This window comes from Charadrius vociferus, unplaced genomic scaffold (genome assembly GCF_000708025.1).
Source record: "Charadrius vociferus isolate BGI_N301 unplaced genomic scaffold, ASM70802v2 scaffold2, whole genome shotgun sequence".
Taxonomy (NCBI): Eukaryota; Metazoa; Chordata; class Aves; order Charadriiformes; family Charadriidae; genus Charadrius; species Charadrius vociferus.
In genome coordinates, this window is record NW_009647595.1 from 4,857,312 (window position 1) to 4,884,863 (window position 27,552).

The following is a 27,552-nucleotide window of genomic DNA, read 5'->3' on the forward strand; positions in this document are numbered from 1 at the left end:
AGGAGGGAGGGAGACCATGTCAGGCAAGTGAGGTGAGGGAAGCCCCGGGCTGTGAGGAAGGTACTGTGTAAGACTGGAGGTGCGCTGACACCCTCTCGGCTGTTTCTCTACATCGCACCAGGCTGAAGCGGAAGCTGGGACGGGTACCAGATACATCAGCTGCAAGACTGACACACAGACCTTCTACTACATTGCACTGTGGGCTGGGAAGAAGAGAGAAATCGGAGGAGTCTCTCTCTCTCTTAGTTGTATTAGCTGGGAAATGGCTTATTCAAGAATCACTGAGGTACAGCCTATAGCAAATGGGATAATGACTTATTTTTAATACCACATATAACTAATACATCATCTTCAAACGCACTTAACTTGCATTTAACCCTAAAATAAAGTCTGTCTACAAGCCCAGACTTTCAGAACTTCCCTTGCATACGACATAAAGAAGCTGCCTGGGAAGCCATGCTTGGGAAGGAAGGGAAGGAAATCAAGGACTGGAGATGGTGTTTCACCAAAGTTTAGACTTACTAATTAGCTTTTTTCCCTGCATTTAGAATACTGCTAAGTTTATTATTACTTAATTCTGCAACATCTCACAACTTCTATTCTATTTCTTCCCTTCCCAAAAGCCCCCTCAGCGTTGTACACGCTCCCTGAAGGTTAAATGGAACAGACTCTTCTTAAATCTGCATAAAACGGCAATCCTGTCTATATTTTATATCCCTTTTGTATTTTTTAGAAAACAATTTTTCTGTAAGGATGCTAAGTCTGGTATAGGAAGTTACACAAAGTATGCAAGTAACACAATTTGTAGTTCATGCAGGGTAAAGCATTCATTATGACCCATTCCTATTGGGTAACAGATTTTTCATCTGTATTTCCTTTTGTCAGGCTTTTACAGAACATCTGAAAAGGGTCAATCTTGCTTTTTGGACAAAGTTAAAAAGTCCATTATTTTGGATATTTGCTTACAGATGATGCCATCTTCCAGAGTAGGTATGTGTGATCAAACCACTAGTACGTAACCACAGCACAAACCACGATTTGCCTCATCTGAACAGGACTCCTGCTCAATGCTACGTGCGGGAGACACAGAATTCTTTCTTACCTTTCTTGGTAACTTGGTGTACCGAATGTAATCTTCCAGGAACATGAGAGCACCCACTACATCAGCAGGCATTTCTGGTATCTTCTGGCTAAAATTAAACCATCGTGGAGATCATACTCAATCAGTTATTTGAATGAAACTACGTGAAAATGCCAGGCTTCAAATAACACCATTTCCACTAGGTACCATGTGATTCCATTGCTAAAATACTGTTGGGTTTTTTTGTGTCTTATATTTAATCATATGTATTGTTATTATTTTGTCAAATATACTCTGCTAGAAAAACATACTGAAAAAGCAGTGATAATACTACTGGAGCCCTCTTCACGGAGGTGATACTTAGGGAAAAAGTAAACCATGGATACCTTGTGCACTGTTCCATCGTTGAACGAATAAACTGACCGATCAGAGCCAGAAATTGTTCTGTGTATCTTGAGTGAAACTGTTTCAACAGGGTAAGGAGTCCCAGAACTAAAGGAAGCCAGTCAATTTGATCAGCTGGCCGTTTGCACACCACTCCTGAACAGAAAAAAAAATAAAAAAAAAAAAAGAAAAAAATCACCAAAGCAACACATTTATAAACGAGAACATATTCTTTATAGCAAAGGAAAACTTGTATCAATACTCTCATGAGCTTTATGCTGTGCCTCCCCTTCTGCTTGCCCACACATAAGAATTAAAAACTAATGTAAAAACTGCATTTCTTCCACAACAAATGGCTTAATGATATTAACTAAGGCATAGGATGGAATGAGAAAGTCAGGAGTTTGGTTTCTGTTTCCTACTCCACTGTATTTTGCTTCAGTATTATAACAAACCTGCCTGGACATGATGGACTAAATTCAGAAACTGAATATTTTCTATGCAGATAATTTTACTATCTTCTCTGCAGATAATTTCACATAGGTTCTCCCTAGATTTAGAAAAACAATAACTTATGCAGTACCTAAATTTCTGTTGTACTGAAGTTTTGGAAACTGGGAAATGAGAAACAGGAAGTTGACAGTGGGAAAATACGGCAGACGTTTTGTTGTTATGTAGATCTGAGAACGAAGAAAAAAAAAAAGAGGAACACAGTTCTTCAACATATTCATTGTTTTCTCAGTTAATAATCAATAAAATAGAAAGATCAAACTGTACCAAGCACTGGAATGTAAGCCTGACCTTATTTAATGGATTGTGAATGCCAGCTGCTTCCAGATAAGCTGTGATTTCATACAAGAGAGTGTTGTCTTCTTTAGGATAAGGTAGTGATGGGTTCTGATAATGTGCTTCAATGTCAGCCAGTATTGCTCTAAAATGAAAATAAATTGATTATATTAAATACTTACTTAAATTATCCCCAAATAAACCTTACCCGATGCCACATGTCACATTAATTTAAAAAATTCATAGACACAAAACTTGTAAACGTTTACATGCAAGAGTAAACCACCTTTTTCGGAATATCTTTTTTACAGACATCATATTTGTTTCAAAGAACAGCAACACACATTTTCCCGGTTCTTACTTCTCATCCAAGTATGACCTCAAATCCAGGTGTAACCAAATGCAATTAGAACCTGCCCTGTCCATGAGCCTGTTCATACAAATTACTTGCCAAGTTATTTATTTTTAATGTTTGCGTTTGGTTCAAATTCAAATACTCATCACAAAAACCTGAATACAATCAGACTCCACATTTTGCCTTAATTTAGAGTTTAAGGGTTGCCGAGTTGATAACAACTACATCACAGTGATACATGCAGCTCTTCAGCGCATTTTGCTTCTTACTTATTGAGATTTTCCAAAGCAGCAGCCAAATGCTTGGAGTCAAACCTGCAGGAATAATTTAATTCATTGGTAATCTGTCGTCTTAAAATCTGCATCTGACCAACCTGTTGAAACAAACAATCAAAAAGAGGGTGGGGTGTTAAACTGAACGCAATGAAGGAAGAGTAAAGTCAAAGTAAGGAAAAACTTAATTACTAGCAATTTACAGTTAAACAGATGACAGAAAGTCCTCATTACACCTAACAGCCTTTTTTGTAGGGCTGCCCAGAGCAGGGACACGCACAGTGGCTGGAGCTACTTCCTCATTTTGCCCACAGTCAAAACTGACATCCCCAGCTGCGCCGTGCAGCCAAAGGAGAGGAGTCGTCACAACACTCAACATTTACACAGTTCACAGTAGCAAATATGGGTAGTGTGCAAAGGGCACTAAAAGGTAACAGGTATGGAAGCCCAGTTACTTTTTTGTTTGTCACTGGTCAGTGAAAATGCTTGTACTTTTTTCCCCACCTCTCCCTAGACCTTAGGGCCAGCAATGGCAGGGATAAAAAACAGTGAGGCTTCTTGCAGTGAACCTTCCACTTCCTTCCCTGACCCTTCCTCTTCTCTTCTGTAACATAAACAAACATTCACAGCGTTCTGAAAAACACTGGTCGCAAAATGTCATTGCAAAGACAAGATAAAGAGACACGCTAACAGGATAGCTTGTTTACACCTTCGGCACGGTAGACTGTCCTCTGCGTGAGCAAGGCAAGTTCAGGAAATGCTACTGCTCCGAACTGCAGCCTTAAGTACATTATGTTCACAAGGCACTGCGAGGAGTCTCAGAGCTCCTGATACTGAGCACTAACTCGGTCTTCCCAGATCGCACCTCTAGCGCTGGACTCCATTTCTGGCAAACTATTACGTATGATTCTATCAATCTCAGTGCTAAGTGCTTTGTGGAGCGTGGGCAGTCGATACAAACAAATTTCAGGAGCTCTTCCAAATCCAGGCCTGCTTTACTTGTGCTGTTAGAGAATTCCAGGTCAACGTAACTCGATGTGGTAAAATAAGCAGATGAAAGTAGATAACCAAAGAGCCTAGAGTGAATTCTGCATATCACTAAGTCACGTAAACCTACCTTCATTATGGAGTCTAAATACGCTGTCCAGATCTTCTGAGTTTTTGCAATTGCTGCGGAATAAACCTTGTTTGAATTGGCTGAGAAAATAAAAAGGGTGAGGCATTAAAAAAAAGAACAAGAGAAATAAATGCAAGCATACAAAGACAATCCATCTTAGCCAGTAAGCACTTACCTATAATTCCTTTGAGAGGGCTGACAGCATTCATAAGTGCTTTTAAGGTATCCTGTACTGTCCGGTCACGCAATATATTTTTCTGAAACATACTGAGGAAATTCTAAATAAAAGAAAGAAATAATTAAGTAAGTAAAATCCTCACACATGTACTCTATGCTTAATCTTGGTGGTACAAGAACTGCATTTTTAACAGCAGGGACAGAATATTTCCACAGATGAAGAGTTGAGAAATTCTGTGGTTTTCTGAGTTATGCTAATCAGCGTTAGGATAATTAGCAGATTCCCCCTCATCAATACATAATACCCACTGTAGACAAGTATTAATTCAATTTTTGAGGAGGATCTGTCTTCATGAATACTTTTTCTGTTTAAAATCTTTCACCAGGTTAGGACTGGATTCTTCTTAGAAAACAAAAAAACTTGGCTACACATGGAGATATGAGGGAAAAAGTCATTACATAGAACTGACACCTTATTTATATCACGCAAACAATCGAATTCTTTGCTGATATCTAGACAGAAAAATAGAAGTTGACCTGAGATCAACTTTTGAGTATACAGTATACACCTTCAAATGCATTGCCTGCAAACCACTGTTTAATGTAATGCATAACATTGTGTTACACAGCACCATTTACTCAAGAGTACCGGCTTTTGTAATTGTATCTGTAACAAATTCTTACCTTTGGGTTTGAACACACATTTTTCAAATGCTTTTCATTTCCATTTACCATTTCAAAAATTAACAGATTTTTTTATTTCACAAGAAGTTATTAAACAATAAAAGCATTGTGACCTTGAGAAACCAAAGGTCAAAAGTTACCTGCAGTTCCTTTACAATCATGAAGCACAGCAGCCTGTCTAAGCCATTGAGACCAAAGGTGCCTAAAGTATCTTGGATCTCTGAGAAGAGACGACTATTGGTTACTTCCTGATGAGTTTTGATATCATACCAGGTGTTCATTTGGTCAATGTAACACGTGATTCTGAGGAAAAATTAAACAAACAAATACGTCAGAATAAGATGCAGATAGGTCCTGTGATAATCTGAGTAACGAGTTACCTTGCTCAGGCAAAGATTAGAAAGACTCTCTAAGTATCTCAGGTGATGTTTAGTTGTGCCTCTCTCCCCAATGGTTTTGTCACCCGTCCCTGGTTTCTCCTTTCTCCATTTATGTGAACCACTGTTTTCTATCTTAGACTAAAATCACAACTTTTCCAGACTAATATTTAAAACGTACAGGATGGATTGGGTAAATCTGGATTTAGATGAAGATGGTGATATGACAGCTAAGGAAAAACTATTTGTTGTATATTTTGTTTGTATATGGTGGAATTGGAGCAATCCAATGCACAGTGCTACAATACAAACCTGTGACCCAGAGTACTTACTTTGGGTCTGTGATCCTCAAGATTTCTCTACAAAGCCGACCAATAAATGTTATGGATTCATCCACAGGTGTGAATTTTGGTATAGGAATATGAGTAGACTGGTATATGCTTTGCCAGTCTTGAATCTGAAAAATAAGTATTAGAGTAATTCGCAGCGTTACCATTGCATGTTTTTAATTTGCTTAGAATTTTTTTTCCTTTTGTTTAATTTAGAAGTAGTACACTAAAACAATACAGAATACTATAAAACCAGAACAAAGCAAAGGGGAAAAAGAGTCTTATGACAAAGAGCAAGCAGAAGGTAACTGTGGAGGGTGAGAACTACCTACACTCCTCCTGAGAATTCCATCTCCTCCTTTCTGCAGTAAGACTAGCCACCATTTTGTTAGCTAAATTTAAGATCTATTCACTCCACCACTTGTGAAGTATCACAAAAAGAGCTGGTAACTACTGCAATCTTTCTAAGCCTGCATGCTGACGGCTAACAATAGATACAGAGAGGACTACTGTGATCCAGTAGTTATTTTCTGTTTTCTTTGAGAAAGAGGAAGGTTATGGTTCACTGGCAAGAGATACAAAAATATTCTGTTTGGGCTACTTTGCTCTTCTTATGTACACCTAACGCAGCAGGGATGCTGAAATAATTCAGAAAAACCTGGGGGCAGGTGTTTTACACAGTAGTTCGCACAGTAGGAACTGTGTACAATGGGGTATATATGCTCCATCCGTCTCAAGTTTTAACATCCAAATATGAAAACATTTATCAACTTCCTACTTGTTCTTGTTTTTGACTAGCACCTTTGTTCTTAAGAAGTTATTGCACTCCTGTTCCACATTGTAGTTAATAATACGAGACACTTCCTCTTGCCAAATTTTCAAACCATATATGTTGACGTAATCCTGGATATATTCAAATGATCGATGGAATCCATCCATTGTAGCCGCCATTTCTTTCAGTTTGGGCATCAGTTCGCTCGGCTACAGATGAAAGAAAAAAGGTAAAAACAAAACTGTGAACAGGTAGAATACAAAGAAAATGTAAGAGGCTTCTAAATGCCTTTACACAACAACCTCCAGAGCGTTTCACTATGCTCCAGCCAAAACTGAAAAGCACTGAGAAATTTATCGAAGGTTGTTTGATATCTGAAGTAATTCTTCTTGCTAAATACTTTTTCCTCCCACTTTTAATGTTTATTTTAAGCTTCAATGGTACTATTGATTGATCTAGGAGACAGACTCAAGAATCTGGACAGGATCAAAACAAGGAGTCACACTCCTTATTCTATCATTACCTTTCTATGTTTACATGGCTTATACATATCACGTGTTATCATCAGTCGTCACAGACAAAGACAGAATTGTGAACTCAGAATTTTGCATTGTACATTTGGCAATAGAATAAAAATATGTTTTTGAATTCTATGTGCTCTTGGCAGTTTATAAACTAAACTCGTTTTAACATCAAATAAAGCATTCCAAAGGAATTGTGAACTCAGAATTTATGGTACATTTGGCAATAGAATAAAAATACGTTTTTGAATTCTATGTGCTCTTAGCAGTTTATAAACTAAACTTGTTTTAACATCAAATAAAGCATTCCAAATAACCTTTATAAAGTTCAAAAATGTGCTTTTTTTACCAAAAGAAAATCTGTACAGAAAAGTATGAATTATTTTCTAAAATGAAATATAATAAAAGAGGTCCCAGCAATCCCAAGATACATGAAAAAAATCAAATCAAATCAAGATGTTACACACCTTGGCTCTAGGATTAAAGATGAGTCCCCTGTGAAGAGCAAGAGCTACCCGTTTTACTAGCTCCTTCCTTATTCCATCTTCTAGTAATTGTTTTGGGTCCACCTAAGAAGAAACATTTATTTTCTAAAGTCAGAAAGGTATACAAAAGTGTAATGGATTTTGTTTGTACCAAAAAAGAGGTTAAATACTTAGCACTGCTTTCCTATTACATCATAACAGATGCACTTTCCAAGCAGTGCTTGTCCAAAGAATAAATATTTTAATACTTCCACCAAATATAAATTATCCCTTTAAGATGAATGGCAAAGGTTTGTAGATCCCATATTCAGCTTTTTTTATGATCCATTGAGAATGTTGTACAGTTATAAAAAGCCAGAATGCATTAAGAAGTTTGTATTTCTTTAAGAACCCTCGCTCCTGAAGTCCTGAAAGAGGTACCTTGATGTAAGAAGAGCAGTCTTTGCCAATGGAAGAAACAGCTCTTTAGAAAAGCTTGCAGTCATTTTTCCAGGAGAAAATTAAAAAAAAAAAAAAGTATCAATTAAGCTTGATGAATCTATACACAAGGAGAACTATGGGTTCTCAACGACCTTAAATATTACAGTTCTTATCTGGATGCCAAGTTAGGCACCAGCATTTGAAAATTCGTATGCAAACTTATTTTTTCTTGTCTTTTTATTTTTCCTCAGGGTCTTGCTTAATGTGCTGAAATATCTGTGCTAAAGTGCAAATTGCCGCCAAATGAATTTTTCCTACTGGAACAATGGAATATTACCTTGATGATACCAACTAAAGTAGTTTTCATCATGAGGATGCCTTCAGTGAAGATTGAAATAGCATGGGTTAGCTTGGCAACCTTTAAGAGAAAGAGAAAATACAATTTGTTGAAGTGATTCAATAGATTCAAATAGTTACTCTAAAAAGATACACGTCTTTCCCAGTGGTAGCTTCCTATTTTAGATTAAAGTAATTTGCACTGATACACTTTCAACTTTACATTTTGTTCTAGGCTTACTTATAGTACAATAATAATCTTTCTTTCAGTTGGGTCAGTATAGGTGTGTTCCCAGCAGAAAATAACAGGTGCCTCTCAGAGGCTTTACAGAAAATGGGAGGAAAGATGTAGCCGGCTATATCACATATGTACAAAACATCATGGACAAAAGTCTAAGTTGGTCCCTTTGAGCAGGCTGGGGCACAGCTTGAAGTGGGATAATTTCATAATAAAACTTGCTGCCAGCAATGGCTCCACTTTAATATTTCCACTGATTTAATACAGTAGCACATTCACTTAAATTTTAAATTATTAGCTGAGCACCCTTCTGCTCCGAGTTCACACAAGCCAATCTTTTCCCTTGAGACATTTACAATACAGGAGACAACACGGATCAGACTTAAAATTCTACAGCAGTCAAAAGTGCAAAGCTTCTGTGTAAGATAAGTAGTTTTCCCCCTACCTCCTCAAAATAAAAGAAATATTACCGAATACCGCCACCTCCTCCCTCCCTGCCACCCCACAAAATAAACTGACTTTACAAAGTTTAGTCAGGGAGTCCAAACTTAGTGTTCAGTCCTGAACATCAGCTTAATCAGAGACCACAGCTTGTTTGTATAAAAAACTTAACAAGTGTTGGCAAAAACTTGGCAAAAACCACTGGAAAAAGCCGGCATCTTAACTGATAATGGGAGATAAATTCTTTGAGGCAAAGAGTTACTGGTCTACTCAGGTTTTTGCTCCTCCACTTTTCCTATTACAAATAAAACTAAATAATTTTAATGCTTGCTCACTCTTCCACACTGATAACAGTGCAGGAAAAAAAACACATACAAAAAAAAAAAAAAAAAAAAAAAAATCGACAAGCAACAGCAGCTTTGTCTTATTAAATCAATGTGTCTCTGTCCTGTCTTCACATTTAAGGGCAGCAAAAAGCTTAACCCTGCCGGCTTATTCAGTCTTCAACCTCCTCCTTCTCCTGGTGGAAGCATTCCAAATGTTCGTTTCGGACTTGGGTTTTTAGGGTTTCCCCCCCGGTAAATCCAAAAATATTCACCCTCATTTATAAACATATTTAGTTTTTCTCCCCTTTTCTACAAGATCAAAAGTTCAAACTTTTGCAAACAGAAGAGCAAAAGCTACTCATCTATCCTCAGGAAGCCTAAGGTATACTCACAATAACACTAGTCGATTTTAATTCTTAAATCAGTCAAAAAATCCAACTTCGCTGCTGAAGTATAACTTTAGGGAGCTGTACCTATTTAAACTTAGATTGAAGTTGGCCACCTATAAGGTATACTTTTCCAGAATTCCCAATTTTAACTGCACCTCATATCGTGGTCCAAGCTGAGCATAATCTCGCAACTTGTCCTTATCAAGGCGAGTAGGCACTTCAATAATATCATGAGTCTGAAGCTTTATAATTTTGAGAAGAGATGTAAACATGCTTTCTGGAATTATCTGTAGAACCTTTGCAAATAAGAGAAGAAACAAACACAGTCAGTATATTCTCAGCATATTCTTTCTTTTTAAAAAAAATAATCTTCAACTAAGAAAAAGTAATTAGAGAACAAAACAATTGTGCTTCTTCAAATGCCTACCTTTCTTACATAGGAAACCAACTCGCCAGAATAATACTGTGATACACTGAGAAGATCGGGACTGTTTGCTTGATTAATGCGGAGAAGTGGCAAGTCAAGTGCAGAAGCAAGCTAGAAATAAAGTTAACATTTTAACTTCACATGTCTGTTTTTCTAATATAAATTACATGCTCGAACTCTCCTGCTCAGGCTCTTAACCTACATCTCAAAGCACTAGATTCTTCCTAAAGAGCATTGTTACAACATCAGGTTTGCCAACAGACAAAAAAATATTGTTAAAAGTGAAAAAAGTCTAGCAGTCTATAATGCTATATTTCCCTTATTAATTTATTTAAAAAAATCTTACCAGTTCTGTGAGATTTTTTTTCATTATAATTTTACACTCCCCCCGTGATATTTCCCATTCTTATTTTTACAGAAAGTATTTTCATCTGATGCCATATCTTCACTGTGACAGACAAAAGGCACAGCCAACATAACTTTTATAATTTCTTCAGCCTCTTCTGATACATATGCAGAGGTTCCCAGCTATGCATCAACGACTCCAGCAAATAACTGTAATGAGTAGGCTGAATGATGAGACTTATTTGCCTAACAGCAGCAATATAACTGGTTGCATAAAAAAACATGCATAACATGGTTTTATTTTCTTTAAAACTAACCTTGAGTTAGTTTAATACAGTCTAAAAAAATCTGGATATAGAAAATGTTGGTAAAAGGAAGGTTTGACTCTTTTGTGACTTCACAGCCTTAAGGCCTATTTGTGTTTTGGTTGATCTGCAGCACTCAAGTACATTCACCGTTGTTCAAACTTACCTTTAGGAAAGTGGCTCTGAGTTTAGTTACCATAGATGGACTGACTCTTATGCTTTCCTGCATAATAGATGTAAAGCTGGGGTAGGAAACAAACAAAACAAATCAGCTTCTTCCCCTGAAACTCTTATCTTCAACTGTTAAATCATATGTCACCTGCACCTGTGTAACCTAGAAAGGGCACAGGAGATCTCTAAAGAACTTCACTAAAGGAGGATTTTAGTCTGAAAAGATATTGGTTAGAAAAACCCTGTATGATAAAGGAGTAGGTGGGGTAAAAGTAGAGGGCATCAGGGAGCATTAACAGCCAAAGTAATGAAGTAGCAGCTCAGCAAAATCACACCATGGAAAAGGAGTTCTCTAACATTTGTCTTTCCTTATTTGTTTTTGGCTGAAATAGGAACTCCAGTATTTTGGAGAATACTTAACTAGACTGAAGGCTGGAGATAGAAACTTAACAAAATTGTTATAGTTAGGACAGACAGTAAAAAGTTACACTATCACTTATCCTGCAGCTAACAACATGACAAGGATGGCTGTTGATTCTTATTCAAGTTGATGAGAGTTAAATATACTCAACAACTCATAGATCAAGGCTTCAAGACTGTTCTCAAATTGGTAAGTTTATATTATCAATAACATTTATGCATGTTAGTTCCCGCAAGTTTTGCAAATGATGACTGACTTGGAAGAAAAAGCTCCTGCTAAGATACCTGTCGATTAATTGCCAAGCATAAGAAAGATCACCAACTATCTGCATGGTGATCAAGACCTCTTCTTTAATGTTGATAGTTCGGATCATCTGATGGAGAAATTTGCGGGTGTCAGCCAGAAACTGGCAGACTTGCAGGTTAGTTTCCAGCTGGTGAAACTCTTGGACCTATATTTTAAAAAACAAACAAACAAACCAACCCCATAAAACAACTCCTTTTCTTTTTTTTTTTTTTCCTGTTCATCTTTAAGGACAACAATACAAATAGAATCAGCAAACTGACATATTTCTTCAGGATGTTATTACAGTAAGACACAACAAATCCTGGCCTACTTTGGAGTGTGTTAAATAGTGAATTTCACAAAGTTACTCAAGGAGCTGTACTGTGAAACACCATACTGAGTATTCTTTTATACCCAGGAAGTAGAAGAAATGTACACAGAACAAATATCAGTATTTTCCCTTTCAAATTACCCTCTCTAGCTTCAAATGAATTTATTTTCAGAACTTCTAGTAAAATGAGTAATGTTGCCAAACAATATTTAACACTGAATTAATTTCTTCGAAAAACCTTGCTAATCCTCAGCTACAGGTGCTATATTTTTCATGCTACATCCTTTATTTTACAATCACAAGGTCTATAAGCAAGTCCTGATTGTACATATAAAACTACAAAAATCTAAAGCCTTAAACTACTGTTAAAATGCAGATCTGTTTTGTAACTCATCTTGGTGCTCATGGACATGGTTTAGAAGTGGGCCCCGTAGAGTTCGATAATGGTTGGACTCGATGATCTTAAAAGTCTTTTCCAGTCATAACGATTCTATGATTCTATTGGAAGTCCGCACACGTGTATCAAATGTTGTTTTTCAAAACACTGTTTATCTCAAAATTTCTTTGCCATACCTCCTCCAGTGCTTGTATTAGCTGCACAGTTTTTCTGCCTGCTGCAGTGGAATCATCGTAGTTTAGAGACATTATTTGCTTGGAGATTTCTCTGAACCAAGCCTGAAGATTTTCTATGTAACAACAGGAAAAATTTAATCAAATCTTTGCACGTATGATAAGCAACAAAGACACAGGGAACTTGCTAGTCAAAACAAACAAAGCAGCTATACATGTAGATTATTTAAGAAGTTTTCATCTTACTCTTACATGTATAGACTTTCAACAGGTACACTTGTAAAGTGGCAAATACGTAAGTTTCACTTACAACATTAAAAAAAAACTACTACCAACACAAATGTGCATTATAAAATCTATACAAAGATTACAAAGCCCTTTAAATCATGAATTTTTGTTTTATGAACTGTTTTACAATGCTAATTGCCTTGGCAGTTGCAATTTCTATGTTTTAGCTACAAGTTTGCTGACATCAAAAAGCTAAAGGGAAATATTTCAGTCAAGTAATTCTGCTTTTAAGTGAAAGCAAGTGAGAAAATTGCCTGTATTTTAAGTTTTATGGGCTTGGATTAATCACAAACATTGCCCTTACATTGACACTTTATGCAGTGTTCCTGATCAAATAACAGAGTGATTTACAATTCTCGTTCTTATACCAGTTCAAGAAAAAGAGAAGATGTTTCAAAAAACAGAGCAATAAATTTGGAAAGATATACAGATTCAACACTTTTAAGACCTTGGAAAATTTGGAGAATACCACTCAGTGCAGACAAGAAGTAAAAGAAGGTTTCAAAAAAATGCCAATACAACCAAAATCCAGGTTACAACTAGGCAAAGAATGAGAGGAGAGGTTAAACCATTCCCACATTTAATGGGCACAATCTTCACACTCCTTTGTACATGGAACACAGGAACATGAACTCCATTATAGAAAAGCAAACTGGCATTTCATAGCCTTACCTGGCATATCTAAATAAAGTGACAAAAATATTTTTAAGAATAGGGCCATCTAATTATTAGGTACCTAAATATGGCTTACATATGAAATATATGCAGAAAACCTAAACAAGACAGCACGTAAGAGACCTCTGCGGCAGCTGAGGGACATGAAAATTTTTCTTATTATCACTATTAGCCTCATATATTTTCTTTTGTATCAGCTCAGAAATAAAAAAAAACAAAATTACTTCTTTTTCCTACTGTTTAGTTTTTAATAATTACCATTTTTCTCCACTCTAGTAAGAGGTTTAACTCCTGAGAAGACATCAGCAAGCTCAGTCATCCTTTCAGATCCCTCTTTTTTATAGTTCTCCCATTTCGTTTGTTTTTCTGATAGCATATGCTTGAACATCTATTGAAAACCAAAGCATTTGGTTTACAAAACTGGCAAGAAGGCATACTACAACAGATGAAATAAAATACTGACTTACAGTGATTACCACAGAACTTCAAGGTCTTGCCAAAATACTAAATAGAAAATTAATAATATTAAGAAATACAGCCAGTATGATGGACATACAGTGATAGAAATTAACTGAATTTAAAAAAACCAGTATGATGCAGATATTGTAGATTTTTAGTCACTTCTAAAAAACATCCAGTAACTTTTTTAGCTTAGAGATTCCAGAAGACTCTGGTCTACTGTTGACTTCTACTTCACAAAGTCATCTCAGCCTATGCAGAGAAAGCCAATTCAAATAAGCACACATCTGAAGTTAGGCATACTCTTAAATATTCTACCAGGTTAGTGCCAGAGCATTAATGAGAAATCTTTCAGAAATGGCAGAACATCACACACAGGTGTAAGTGTTTTTTTTAGCAGCTTACCCTCAACATACACAGGCTTTTGTCTCTGATTAAAAGAAAGCCTGAAAAAGAGAAGTATGGCAGGATAAAAACTTATGCAGCTTCCTCAACAGATTTTACTATGCCTGTTATCACAGATGTTCATGCAAAATTCTGAGTAAACACGTTGGGTAAGAACAAAACCTGCCAATTATTGAGAAGACTGCAAAAGTCACTTCCAAGCAATGGTAGTTTGTAATCTTCTATAGAAAACTCACAATTAACAAATAAAAATAATCGTTCTTTATGTAAGCAGGCTGTGCGGTAAATGTACTACTACTATTCAAGTCTTCAGTTCTGTTCTGCCATTCAGGGGGAAACAATGAAGAAGGGCAGCAGCACACTACCTCTTTCAAAATGAATTCGAATTGAGCTGTATCCAGAAGAAGCTGGAAGAGAATCCTGGGATTGTACTTTGAGTCTGTTAGAATTTGATCCTTTATCTGGCGGAGACGTTTGTTATTTGGATCACAAGCTGAAAACAGAAAGATATTTCTCCACTGTTATAGAATTTGACCTAGCTTTTAAATCTTTGTAAATAGACCCCTTTTTTTTAATAGCTTGAAAGCAAAACCATTTTGCTCTGATATGTAAGTCCCCACTTGTTCTCCACTTACACAGGTCTCACTGCCCTCATACAACCCTTCCTTAGAATAGGAAATAATTAAGGTTCCTGTGGTGCTTCAGCCTTCTTAAAACTCTTCTGTGGGCTTCTGCAAACTAAATGTGAATTTAGTACACCTGACTGAGAAACCCAGAGATCAACATTTCTAAAACCGTTAAAGAAAATGGATGGAGGTGGAACAGAAGCCCTCTCGCAGACCAAGAAGCCTCAGAGACAGCACAAGCATTCAACAAAGAGAATGTCTAAACAGGTAAGTTTACAGACCCAAACTCATGTCAGAGACATTATTCAACAGTTTCAGTTGAATTTCAGTTCAACGAAATAAAAACCTTAGTTTTAAACTATGATGTTAAGAAATTCGCTGCTGCTTTCCTTTTGGTGCCAGGTAAAACTTTCAGAATGATACTTTAAGTGATAAGGCAGCTTAAGTTCCCAGACTTTTGCAGAGTAATATTCAGCAGGGTCATGACTTCTCATACTACTTTTTATATCTATGTCTAGCTCAAAAGAATTAAGGAAATGCACGCGTACTGTTTTAGCCCAAGACTTTAGGAGACTGTTAGCAAAAGAACAGCTCAACAATCTATGGAAAACAGTAGATGAAACCACTGACTTCAACAGCAGCACATACTGAACTTCCCTCGGGATGTAACAAAAAGCACCAGTACAGAGGATTGACAGCTCTGCAACAAAAGTCTAGCGTGAAGCCTTACCTGTGTCTGCAGTGTGAAGCATCAGCCAGCGGATTGCTACATTGCAGTCTCGCAGGCAATTCAGCAGCTTGGGAATATTGTCCAGCACCAGCTCTTCCCTTAGACAGCCCTCTTTCAGAAACTGCTGCACCTGACTGTGCACTCGCTCAGTGACTGCAGCATATCTGCTTGCCTTAGAATACACAAAGCTTGCATCAATATAATCCTGGTCTCAAATGGAATACATCTTGTACAATGTGGCTGTGGCTTCCCAAGAACTTAAAGGGCACACAGATCAAAAGAGTGCTATAAAAATCAGTATAATTACTAGTAGACCATATCATAACATTGCAACTGCATGACAAGAGATGGAAGCTAAATTTTAAAGCAAAGAGCCTACACAGGAAGCATAATGTTTAAAAAATGCAGACTTGTAAACTTCCTATATCCACTTATGTACACTCTAGAAATTATTTTATTACCTAATGACAAAGAACAACAACAAAAAAATCTTTTCCAGAATGGAAATACGTCAGTTGTACTTAGCAAACTTCTCCCATAAAGACTAAGGCAAAATTTCTGCTCATATTCCCTAAGTTTACTAGACAATATAGCACAGTTCTCCTAATTAGACACTTCGGTTCTTTCTTGAGCACCAGGGTCAGATTTTAAGGAGGCATTTAGCTATCATCAGTTAACTGATTTGTTGATTAGGCAAACAATCAACTAGCCCAGTATTACTCACTGTTTTTTAGGCATGGAAAAATGATTTAATGTAAAAAGAACTAACTGCATTGCATCATACAACATTGCGGTATCATCCTTTTAAATCAGATGCTGTTTCCAGATCATTGTTTATTTAATTTGGGAGGCCCTATTTAAAACTGAGCACAACACTCTGTCAGCATAAATGTGTAACTTCTAAAACTGTTGTCTGTGAAAGACCAAACACTATAGTCAGCTTAGAATCGTAGAATCATACAATGGTCTAGGTTGGAAGGGACCTTGAAGATCATCAAGTCCAACCATCAACCTAACACTGCCAAAACCACCACTAAAAAAGGAAGTGAAACAAGCAGTGCTGTGAAGACCAGATTTTGGAACTTGGAAGTATCTTTAACTCAAAGTTACATACTTGAAGTATTGCACTTTGAACGTAATGTCAATAATTGTATGCAAGAAAAAAAAAAAAAAACCCCACCAATTATTGTCACATAATATACCTGAGATGCCCACACAGCTTGACTCTTGCTAAAAATACTTAACTCTGGCTTATGTACCTGCTCTTTAACATTTGAAAGATCCAGCGTGTAGTTGAGGGCAGTTTTAGCAGCTTTGTAGGGTTCCCATGCTTCTGCTAGATTTACAGTGATTCCCATGTAAATGCTGATAACCTAAGATTGGAAAGCAGAAAACAAGAAGTTGCATCTACATTTTTATTAAGAAAAAAGCATACTTCTCATTTAGCAACATGAGTAGAAAGCCATATGCTGTGGGTATAAATATGAGATAACTAAACTCTCTTGGTAGCTGCACTTCTTATTCCACTGCCTTTGGAAATCAAGGAATAAGAAGACTTTGAAATAAAAGGCACACAGTTAATTAGAGGCTTAGTTCTGAAAACAAGCTGACAGTTCTTTCACCCGCTATGTACGATCCTTGGCCTCTATTTTTTCCCCCCATGAACTTACAACTTCTTTTTCATTTCCATGATGCTATGCAGAAAACTGATGAAAGCAACTGGAGAAACAACTATGATAGGAGGGTAAAATGATCTGAATGAATCCTACTCTGAGAATGCCCAAAGAACCAAATGGAAATGTAATGCATTTTCTATGGTGAACACAAACAGAAGGAAATTATGATTCTATGCTGTGATTTTTAAAGAGCAAAGCGGAACTGATTTCAGACCCCTAGCCTAAATTTAAGTGTGATTAAAAATACAGAATCGTGGTTGACTTACAAGTGTTTGTAAGATACTTGATTAAAAATTGAAGCCTTGGTTTACTAACAGATGAAGGATATAGAGAGCTATATATATCACTCCAACCAGGAGTCACATATAGGGGGACACTGTCAGCCTTTGACCTCTTCCGACAGTGTCAAACAGGAAGCCAGTAAAGGCAAATGGGACACTGGTCTGCTGATATAAGGATCCCTCATTATTTCCTGTAGATGACAGTTCCTCAAAAGGCTACACTTCAACTGCTAGCAATCATCTGAAATCAGCCTAAGAGTCAAGTATTCTGTATGACGCAGTGAACTCATCCATACCTGATCACAAGAAGATAGGTGTTGCTTTAAAATAACAGTTTGTACTATGAAGTCAAGTGAATAAAAACGCTAGCATAATCAAAAATTCCCAATGTCACGTTCTCATTTCTAAAATAGGCTTTCAGTTTTTCAGAAGCTGATGGGTTCTAATGTCTATTAAAACAGCCAGCTATTACAGTTTCTTCCTTCCTTTCTTCACTGTTCCACTTATGGTACAGAAGAATACAATTTGAAACCAATGGAGATAGACAAATTAATTTACAGTTCCTCTCTTAAGTCTGATTCCCTTTGATACAGACTAGCTGGGTACTCTCGCTACATGACAGCCTATTTCAGTAGCATTTTTTGGAGACTATGACTTCTGGATGGAAATCCTAGATCTCAATGCTGAGACATATAGTAATTTCGTTTTGATCACTGCATCTGAAAAGGTCTATAGAATTGCACAGATCGACAGGTTTTGCTTCTAAGTTATTTGGACAATGGCATGGATTGAATCCTTAAACAAGTTTTCAAATAACATCAGCGGGGGGGGATTTGGAGAACAAGACTGTCATCTAGATAGCCCTTGACAAGCTGGTAGAATTCACCAGCAGAAACCACATGAAGTTCAATGATGATAAATACAAAGTCCTAGGACAAAACCAAACCCTTGCAACAGCACGATCTGGGAACTGACTGCCTACATAACAATTCTGCAGAAAGGGACCTAAGCGTCCTGATGGACAAACTGAAAATGAATCAGACATGCAGCCTTATGACAAAGAGTAATCATACACTAGGCTATGCCAGCCAGACTGCAGCCAGCAGATTGAGGGAAGTTATTATTTCCATCTAGTCAGCCCTCGTGAGGTCCCATTTGGAGCAACGTGTCCAGATTTGGGCTCCTCAGTATGAGACAGACACAGACAAACTGGAATGAACCGAGTAGAAGGCCACTAAGACACTTATGGGCACCCACTATGTGAGTAGAGGCTATGGGAGCTGGGTTTGCTTAAGTTGGAAGAAAGATGACTAAGGGATTCGACTGCAGTCTTCCAGTACCTAAAGGGAAGTTACGAATAAGACAAAGTCAGACCCATCTCAGAGGTGCACAGTGAAAAGGCAAGAGGCAACAGTCACAACCTACAAGCGTACACAAGAAAGAAATTCTTCACCGTGAGAGTGATTAAGCACAGCCACAGGTGCGCACAGAGGCCACAGACTCCTCGTTTCACGTATTTTCAAAACTAACTGGACAAGCCCTGAGCAGTCTGATTTAACCTTGAAGTTAGCCCTGCTTTGGGGAGAAGGCTGGACTAGAAGATGCTTATAATACCTTCCAGCCTACATTTTTCTATGATTCACTTTATCATGATGGTATTAGAGTGTAGTGGATTTAAGCATTTAAGATGGTAATTGTTACTTTCAAAGGATAGCCTTCCATGCTTATCCAGGTGGTTTGACTCAGACTGCTTCACTCTGAACAAAGTAAAATTTCCACAGAGAATAATCTATTCCAGATTTAGGACATTATTATTTTCTATAACGCATATTGTAAAAATAAGTTAAATTGTTCCTGTAACATTAAATCCAGGGAACAGTTTTAAAACAGAATTAATTTTTACCCAATTATCTGGAAAGTATTTATCCACTATCTCTCTCATTTTCGCTTGTTGAGTGTGAAGAATAGAAGGGTCAAAATACAGTATGACATAGAGCATAGCAGCTTGAGTAGCCAGGGCAGTGCTGCGGTGTTCTGGTAATGGATATGCCGAAACCTAGAAAACCAGAAGAAAACAAAACTGAACATAATATAATGCAACATAAACCACTTGAAAATATTATAGGGCACATTAAAGAGTACAGTATATAGATACTAGGAGGCAAGGAGGATATTTAGGTAAGCTGGACATGCTTATACATGCAGCGTATTTACTAGATATATTTTCCGGAGTATAGAAGTTGAGCGTGTGGATATCTGCTAACTTTAACAGGCTACAGTAATATTTTACTATGCTGTAAATGAGTCAATAGAGGGAGGAACCAAAGATCTTAAGATGAGTTGAAAGGAGAAGAGCTAGAAATAAGTATTTTATATAAGAACTAGGTATGTTTAGTTAATCTCAGATAGAAACAAGGATTAATTTAATCAAAGTAAGATGCAATTGGGATGCGGATAATTTAATTATTTACCAATTCCATGTACCAGAAAGATCAAAAAGTTTCAAATTATCAACTGAATTTTCATTTAAAAAACACATAGGATAATATATTAAAAGACATCCATACTAACAAAAAAGTTGTCATCAAAATCATATTCAACATTTTCAAAGGAAAACACTGCTCTGCTTTTATTTAGTAACATCCTATTTTGCTTTAATTTTGTTTGGTTATTTTATTAGGTTAAATGTTCAGACTAGTAAGAAAAATCAGGAGGCTTCTGCCCACTGCCAACAAGAATAAGCTGCAAGTATCAAAGGAGGTAACACCTCAGACATAACACAATTTAGTACAACAAGCTGTATCCAGTTTGGGTTGAGCTGAAGATTTCTACCCTACTTTTTGTAATACATTTGGAAAAGTACTTCGGTTATAATCATGCTTTGTACAGAAACATTAATGTTTTTTATTATTAACTGTAAGCACTACAAAATACAAATAGAAATTCTAATATCATTTTAATGCAAAGGCAATAAACCGACAATATTATATAAAAAAGAGGACAAGTAATCTTGATACAAAATATCAAATTTAAGTAAAATTTCTAAATTAAGTACTTTACAAGAGCATAGCCTCACAAACACTTCAGTTTCCTATCAGAGACATAGATTATGTCATAAAATGGGCTCTCTTCACAGCTTGCTAAGTTATCTTTTGTCTGCTTCTAGAACTCTGCACAGCTGAAAAGGCATTTTCCCCCTTGAAGGTTATTAGATCTGTCCGTAATAAGAAAGTGTTTTCCATAAGTTCACTACTTTTAAATTATTACTCCTGTCTAAAGATTTAAGCCTTTTTTTCTTATAATCACACAGAATCACAGAATGGTCAGGGTTGGAAGGGACCTCTGGGGATCATCTAGTCCAACCCCCAACAGACAATCATTCATAATCATTCATTAATCTTCAAATGCTGGTTTTCTGGCATCTATAAACTGTTTCAGTTATCGAGGATTCACTAAAAGAGTGCCAATAATTGCAAAAATAAGATTGCTTGTCCATGCTAAAAAGGGAAGCCTACTCAAGAGCTAATGCTTTGTTAAAGATCTCTCAAAGGAGTCATATTAGAAGAGACTATAAATATAGCAGCTCCATACTTTACTTCGATTTTTATTGTCTTCCTTTATTAGTACAACTGTCATAGTTAAGAACTGCGATATTAGCGCTCCTTTTTAAACGCATTGTCTACTAAGGTTCTGCAGTCTGCACCTCTGGAGATACTCAAAACCAAACTGAACGCGGTCCTGGGCAATCTGCTGACCCTGCTCGAGCCAGGCGGTTGGACAGGGTGATCTCAAGAGGTCCATTCAGACCTCCATGGTTTTGTGATTTGTTCTTTTCTCGGCTTCATGGTTGAGTAACTAATTGGAGAAACCATTTTATATTCAATTTGAGATGCCTCTTTTATCTCAGAGTAACTTACCTGGTTATAAATGTCATCTGACCGTAAGCGGCCAATAACCATGCTAATGAATGTTTCACTTATGGGTACCCTGCTGAAGTAACTCTCGGGGTAGTTTGGAGGTCTTTTAGCTCCCGGTTGGCTCGAGTATCCAGTGCTTCGAAGCAATTTACAAATATCATCTAAATTGGAATCAGCAGAGGATCGGGCTGCACTGTTTTACAAAAGAAAGGAACAAAAATTGAGCTGTATGAGTTAACTATTTCCTCCTCCCCCTCCCCTTGTAATCACACCTTTCCTCCAATAAAATGGACACTAAGGTCAGGGAGATTTTAGAAGGTTTAATCCATGAATATAATGTTCACCATATTATAGGAGGACACTGGTAAATGTCCATACTAGACATTTATCCCAGATAAGCGCACAAAGCACAAACAGAAAAGTGAACTTTACTCAGGAACAGAAACAAGTAGCTTTATATTCAGAGGAGGAATTTTGTTCTGGGTTGTTGGGTTTTTTTAATTATTTTTTCCTCCCCATTTCTGAATTCCCCTTGCTGATCCACTTCTGCATTCCAGAGTTAAGGAATCTTCTCTCATTGTATATGGAGAGGCATAAACATAGTCAAAGCAGCATAGCAACAGGATACCTCCTTTTTCATGTGTAAAAGGATTTGCAGTGATACCCTTTGAAACCCCAACTGTCATACAACAATGCTGTCAGCTTACCCTGGAAACTTATTATTGATTTGACTAAGCAAGCACTGTAACTACAAGCAGCAATACATTTATTGTCTAGATACACAGGACGTTTCACCAAGATTCGCTCACGTATTTGAGAACCTATAATACTTTCACAGCTGGCACTTGCAATGTTCAAGTTTTACCTGAAAGTTTATTTGTCAGTGGACTTCAAATTTCTACTCTGACAACATGAAAAATCTATTGCTCCAGTTTTGCAGCTAGACCTGGAAAACCAGCTAACGCAAGGAGTTCTATTAACATGCAGAGAGCCCTGCAGAATTATCAGAGCCCATCTGTATGGTCAGACAGTCAAAAAGTTGCCGATTCACCTTAATTCAGTAACCTAGTTACTAACCAGTAACCTATAACTGAATATACTGCATGTCACATCCTTTCAGCCTCGAGTGCTTCTGAAAACCAATACACATTACCTGTATCTGTAGTAGGAAACCAACATTCTTTCTCTGACTTCTCCTTCAATCTTCTGGTCAATGACCAGTAGCATGACTCCATATAAATAGAGAGCTTCACACTGTTTAGAAAAAGGAAGAGCAAAGGGAAGAAATCACATAAATACATTTTTGTGGTAACATATAAAGACAAACAAAGACATACTGGCGAACTAAGACAACATCAACTACGTGGTCAACACAGTATGAAAAGTGGCAGGCTGTACATTTTTGGTCTTTGTCCTCCTAAAAGTGAGTCATAGCATTTCCACGCATTCAGTAAATTTAAGTCTTTGTCTAGTTTGGCACTAAACCAGTTGGTTTATTTTCTACTATTACAGAACTGCTCAATACTTACTAGAAGCTGTTTTCCATCTTCGTTAAGGAGGATCGTTTCTAATGTTTGCTGAATGTAAATTCCTTCATTGAGATCATCTAAATATCTAGGAATCATAACAAAGACTTGGTCATTGATTATTTCACTCTCAAATCATATGTCCTGTAACTCAACTTGTCAATTTTCTCTGAAAGTCAACAGACACATCAGAACACTTCCCTAGTATAGAGTTTTTCAGACAAAGAAGAAGAAGAAGAAATGCTCTACTATAAAAGGACAGGCTGGAACTCCTAGCTAGAGCCAACCAGTTGGCAAAAGTCCCCTCCATATCCTGAGGGCGTATGTGAAAGTCCCTAGAGGATGCTTCATAATTTACAGCTAACATCCTCTTAGTCTTCTTATGGATGGAAAACAGCCTAAGAAGAGGGTATCAGAAGGCTTTCACTCCAAAATTTAGCAAAACTGTCCTATTCTTCCTCAAAAATACCTCCTAGAAATACCATAAATTGATCTCAATTGCAATTTGGAAGGTAGAGCTGAAAACAGAGTATGTTCATCTCGATTAACAGAAGATTTCTTGCTATTAAAGGACTTTCCAGTAACACTACTTACTAATAATGTTAAACATTTAATCTTTTAACTAATGTTTTCATATAAGATCAACAAGAAAAACAATTTTTATGCTTATTAAGATTCTCTGCAACTTTTTCTTACGAGTATTTCACGAACCTTTCATATTGGTTTTTTACACCTAAGAGTAGCAAACTCAAGAATATGGCAACTCCATTGAAAAATTAAGTTCAGGAAAATAATGCCAATGGAATTTAAAGAAAAAACCTACCTGACATTCTATTTTGCAAGACCACAAAAAGCTTAGTCTAATAATATGGAGTCTCCTTTTATTAAAAAAATTTCAACACAACCTCTAAGACAATGAAAAAAAACCAACTAGCTCAGCTTACAATCAAGGAAATGAGGTAGAGACGTTAAATGTTTTGAAGTCATATTTTAAGCTGGTAAGCAACAGTAGGAGTAAAAGCTAGTGTTCACTCCAGCAATCCAAGTTTCCAGGTACATATGAATATGCTTCAACAGCAAGCACATTGGGTCTCTAAGGAAAAAAAATTCTCATCATTAAGTCTAAACAGTACTGTAGTCTTTAAGAAAATCCACATGTATTTAAGACACCATACCTGTTTAAATCTACAATATATTTATGTACACTCTGAAAAGCTAGATAAAATCTCGTCAAAATTTCAATGTTGTTTTCACGAAATTCTTCATCTAAATCCAGTAACTCAGGTTTAGCTTCCAGTTTGCCTTCACATGTCTCAGGCCCCTAAGAAAAGAAATTCATCTTTAGAGACAATATTTGACTTTGACCTCTATTTGACTTGTCTTCAGTAGGATACAGAACACGTCCAACCACCACTGTGTGCACAGCAGCAGCACTAACATTTCTTACTAGAACAAGGATCTATAGTTTTCCCAGCTACTTTATGGTTGAACATTCATTCCATAAACATGAGTTTTACACTTTGTTACAATCTGCAATGATTTTAAGTATGATTTATCCCATTTAACCAATGGAAAAGAACAGTGAACGCTTTGGGTAAAGCCCCAGTACACCTGAAGCCACTGTGTGCTTTTTGTAATGCTATCTCCCTGCCAGATTTTTTTCCTTTACACATTTGATCCAATTGATTTCTCTGACAGAAATCATAACATTGAGGCCTCACAAACCTTCTCATACATTTAAACTGCTTGAAAGAATTAGGCCTGGGTTTTGTTTTTTTTTTTTTGTGTGTTTGGGTTTTTTTGTTTGGTGGTGGGGTTTTGGGGGTTTTTTTTTGTTTGTTTTTTACAGAGTCTGGATCAAACTCAGTGCTAGTCCCCCAAATTAATGCAGAAACTATGTATTAACAACCGTGGAAGAAAAGAGTTGGGATGAAGAGCCTAAATTCCTTAAAGCAATGGTGCAAACTTTTCAAAGCATTTACCACTGTTGACATTTCTCATAACCACCATTTGGTCTTACCATCACCATCTAAATGAAAATATCATTAATGTTCAGTTGAAAATACTGTTAACATGTAATTGAAAATACTGTTATCATTCCACAGACCACTGATGCCATCACGAGGTCATGGCTTAAAAGGATTTCGTCAACACAGACTTCATAGAAATTAGCTTAAAATATAGTTAAAATAAAATATCAAACTTAATGCCCAGCTGACAATTTTTGTGTGGTTTTAAAAATCCTCTTCTGCTTCTCTTTTTGTGCAAACTACCTACATAAAACAAAGGATAAAAGCAGGCCTCAGACTGACAATGAAGTTCAAATGCACAAACAGCCTGAACTTTCAAAATCTGAAATCTCTTCTCATTAGGTAATTCTAAGAATCACGAATACAGAAATGAAAGATATTTTCATTGTGGATGTTCAAGTTCACTAATCTCTGCTTTAAAAGTATGTCTTTTATGGATTTTGGGGTGATTACTTTGAAAAGCAGCAGCACTGTTGTGCTTCCTTAACATTGAAAAATTTTGCAGTTTCAAGGATAACTGTATTTCTCTCCAATTATACCTATCTGCTTTTAAAATTTCAAGTAATTTGTTTAAAAAAAGGACTTCTAACAAGCACTTAGATCTAAAGGTACGTGGGAAATCATTTGAAATCAGGGTTTTCAGTGTACAAGGCTCACAGCTAGTGCTTGAAATTTACAACTCCTACTAAAAAAAAAACCCAAAAACGAAGCACACACACCCCCACACACCACACCCCCTGGCTTTACTATTAACACTTCTTCTATTGTACAATCCAGATAGGGTCAGATTAGATAGTCTGTAGTTCCTTCTTAATAGTGCTGGAGAAGGACAGAGGGACATAGGTACTGCAAGCAGCTTAATTTTGTAAGGGAAAGAAGGGCTTTTCATGGACACTACTCTGATTTATTTGTTTATTCAGCACATGTGACAAGTCCAGTGAGTGAACAATCACAGTACTGTCCAACAGGAAAGCAGTTTTCAGGGCTGCAAAGAATAAGCTACAGATAACCAAAAAAAGATGGGCATACCGCCCACAGTACTGCTCCAAAGGGAAACAACCAACTGCACAGTCTCAGAACCTGCTGGAGAAGGTATAATTTAATGTTTCTCCAGGAAATAATAACAATAACACCACCACCACCACCACACACCCCAGAATCCAATACTCAAGTTTTATATAATCAGAATCCATCAAAGTTCAAAAGCACGGTGTCTCATCAAACATTCTGAATGGCGTAGCTGGGACTGCTGTTGAATACACTCAAAGCTGCCATCCTGTTCTTGCCCTGATACTCTCAGTGCAGGTACCAGTTATACTTATATTCTGCCGAGGGGGTCTAAGCACAGAACCGTCCCTAGACTGTTTCTGCTCACTGAGTAAGGTGAGGCTGAGCGTGATCAGAAGTATATAAAATACAGCACAGCCCAGAAGTGGAACGTTACCATGCAAGCATATCCCAACTGCTATCTCAGTTTGGTGAATTTTTGGTAAAAACTAAGCAAGTGAGAAGTCATGACAGTCAATTCTGAAGAATGCTAGTAATAAACACAATACTCAGGAATGGCTGCTTCATAACGTGAAGCATCCTCATGCAGGACAACAATGCTTTAAGGAGAAGCTTAGCAATAAAATAAAAAGATTTACCTTAAAATAACTGAAATCAAATATGATATCCCCATACTTCTGTTGATCAGCCTTGTCCTTTAGCCTAAAAACACCAGGAATAAATTCGGAAAGTCTAAGAAGTTCTGCAATGATGGCATTTCCACAGGAGACAATCCGAAGAATTGCCTGGCCACAGAGATTGTTTTCAGCTAGAAAATCAACCATTGCGGAGCTGGGCGTGACAGGGCAGCAGAAGTCCTTAAGTCAGATTCTGATCTTTAGTCTTTATGTTATTTGAAGACGAAAATCTGATGAGAAAACTAGCTGCGCCATCAATAACCTGTAAAAACAAACCAACACACAGAGTGGTTTGTATTCATATTTTTGATAGTTTAATCTATATGTATTTTTAAGCATACTCTCAAAATTTTCAGTTTATGAAATCTAAGTTTTCCACAGCTTTGTAAAATGAAAAAAAAAATTGCACTGAATTCATCTTCAGCACAGACACTGCATTTGACTCAGTCACATGTGCAGGAAAGCATGACCTTTTACACCAGATAAGTTGAAAAGAACTATTGAAGGATGAAACAACCACGAGTACTGAAGCAACTGCAACCACGCAAGGAGACGGTGATGAGGAAAGTAAAAACACATTAGAAGATGTGTTTATAATCGCCACTTTAAAAACACAACCAAAGCGATTTTAGTAGGCTTTAGCAAAAGGAAAACTTTTATGGCAAATGGAAACGATATAGCTGCGTTCCTTCCTTTACTGAGAAAGGGTCGGTCAGCTTCTCTGCCGTGGCTGCATTTCCCGGCTACGGTTTTATTTATTGACAGGTTTCCTGCAAGACAGGGAGCGCGGCGCTGCTGAGAATAAGCTTTTGCATCGAGAAACAATTTACGGGAAGTTACGAGCTGACTTTTCAGCAACAACCTTCCAAACCACCGACACCAAGCCAAGACGGCAGTGCCCCCTCTGCC

The 27,552-nt window shown here is 37.0% G+C and overlaps 1 protein-coding gene across 1 annotated transcript in view; it reads right to left on the bottom strand.

Annotated features, from left to right (window-relative positions):
• KIAA0196 (KIAA0196 ortholog) overlaps nucleotides 1-26,790 on the bottom strand; it is a 27,498-nt gene extending 708 nt beyond the window's left edge. Inside the window, exons 1-27 of the mRNA XM_009881010.1 lie at nucleotides 26,605-26,790; nucleotides 24,104-24,249; nucleotides 22,932-23,016; nucleotides 22,556-22,656; nucleotides 21,403-21,595; nucleotides 19,389-19,541; nucleotides 16,788-16,901; nucleotides 15,529-15,700; nucleotides 14,538-14,665; nucleotides 13,567-13,696; nucleotides 12,349-12,461; nucleotides 11,444-11,610; nucleotides 10,734-10,809; nucleotides 9,918-10,028; nucleotides 9,646-9,786; nucleotides 8,098-8,178; nucleotides 7,323-7,424; nucleotides 6,364-6,543; nucleotides 5,566-5,690; nucleotides 4,997-5,159; nucleotides 4,171-4,273; nucleotides 3,996-4,075; nucleotides 2,876-2,979; nucleotides 2,267-2,396; nucleotides 2,049-2,145; nucleotides 1,468-1,621; nucleotides 1,103-1,190 (exon numbers count right to left, since the gene is read on the bottom strand). Of these exons, the coding sequence (XP_009879312.1) occupies nucleotides 1,103-1,190; nucleotides 1,468-1,621; nucleotides 2,049-2,145; nucleotides 2,267-2,396; nucleotides 2,876-2,979; nucleotides 3,996-4,075; nucleotides 4,171-4,273; nucleotides 4,997-5,159; nucleotides 5,566-5,690; nucleotides 6,364-6,543; nucleotides 7,323-7,424; nucleotides 8,098-8,178; nucleotides 9,646-9,786; nucleotides 9,918-10,028; nucleotides 10,734-10,809; nucleotides 11,444-11,610; nucleotides 12,349-12,461; nucleotides 13,567-13,696; nucleotides 14,538-14,665; nucleotides 15,529-15,700; nucleotides 16,788-16,901; nucleotides 19,389-19,541; nucleotides 21,403-21,595; nucleotides 22,556-22,656; nucleotides 22,932-23,016; nucleotides 24,104-24,249; nucleotides 26,605-26,790 (3,423 nt within the window). The remainder of the gene's footprint in view (nucleotides 1-1,102; nucleotides 1,191-1,467; nucleotides 1,622-2,048; nucleotides 2,146-2,266; nucleotides 2,397-2,875; nucleotides 2,980-3,995; nucleotides 4,076-4,170; nucleotides 4,274-4,996; nucleotides 5,160-5,565; nucleotides 5,691-6,363; nucleotides 6,544-7,322; nucleotides 7,425-8,097; nucleotides 8,179-9,645; nucleotides 9,787-9,917; nucleotides 10,029-10,733; nucleotides 10,810-11,443; nucleotides 11,611-12,348; nucleotides 12,462-13,566; nucleotides 13,697-14,537; nucleotides 14,666-15,528; nucleotides 15,701-16,787; nucleotides 16,902-19,388; nucleotides 19,542-21,402; nucleotides 21,596-22,555; nucleotides 22,657-22,931; nucleotides 23,017-24,103; nucleotides 24,250-26,604) is intronic.
• Nucleotides 26,791-27,552: the final 762 nt, after the last annotated feature.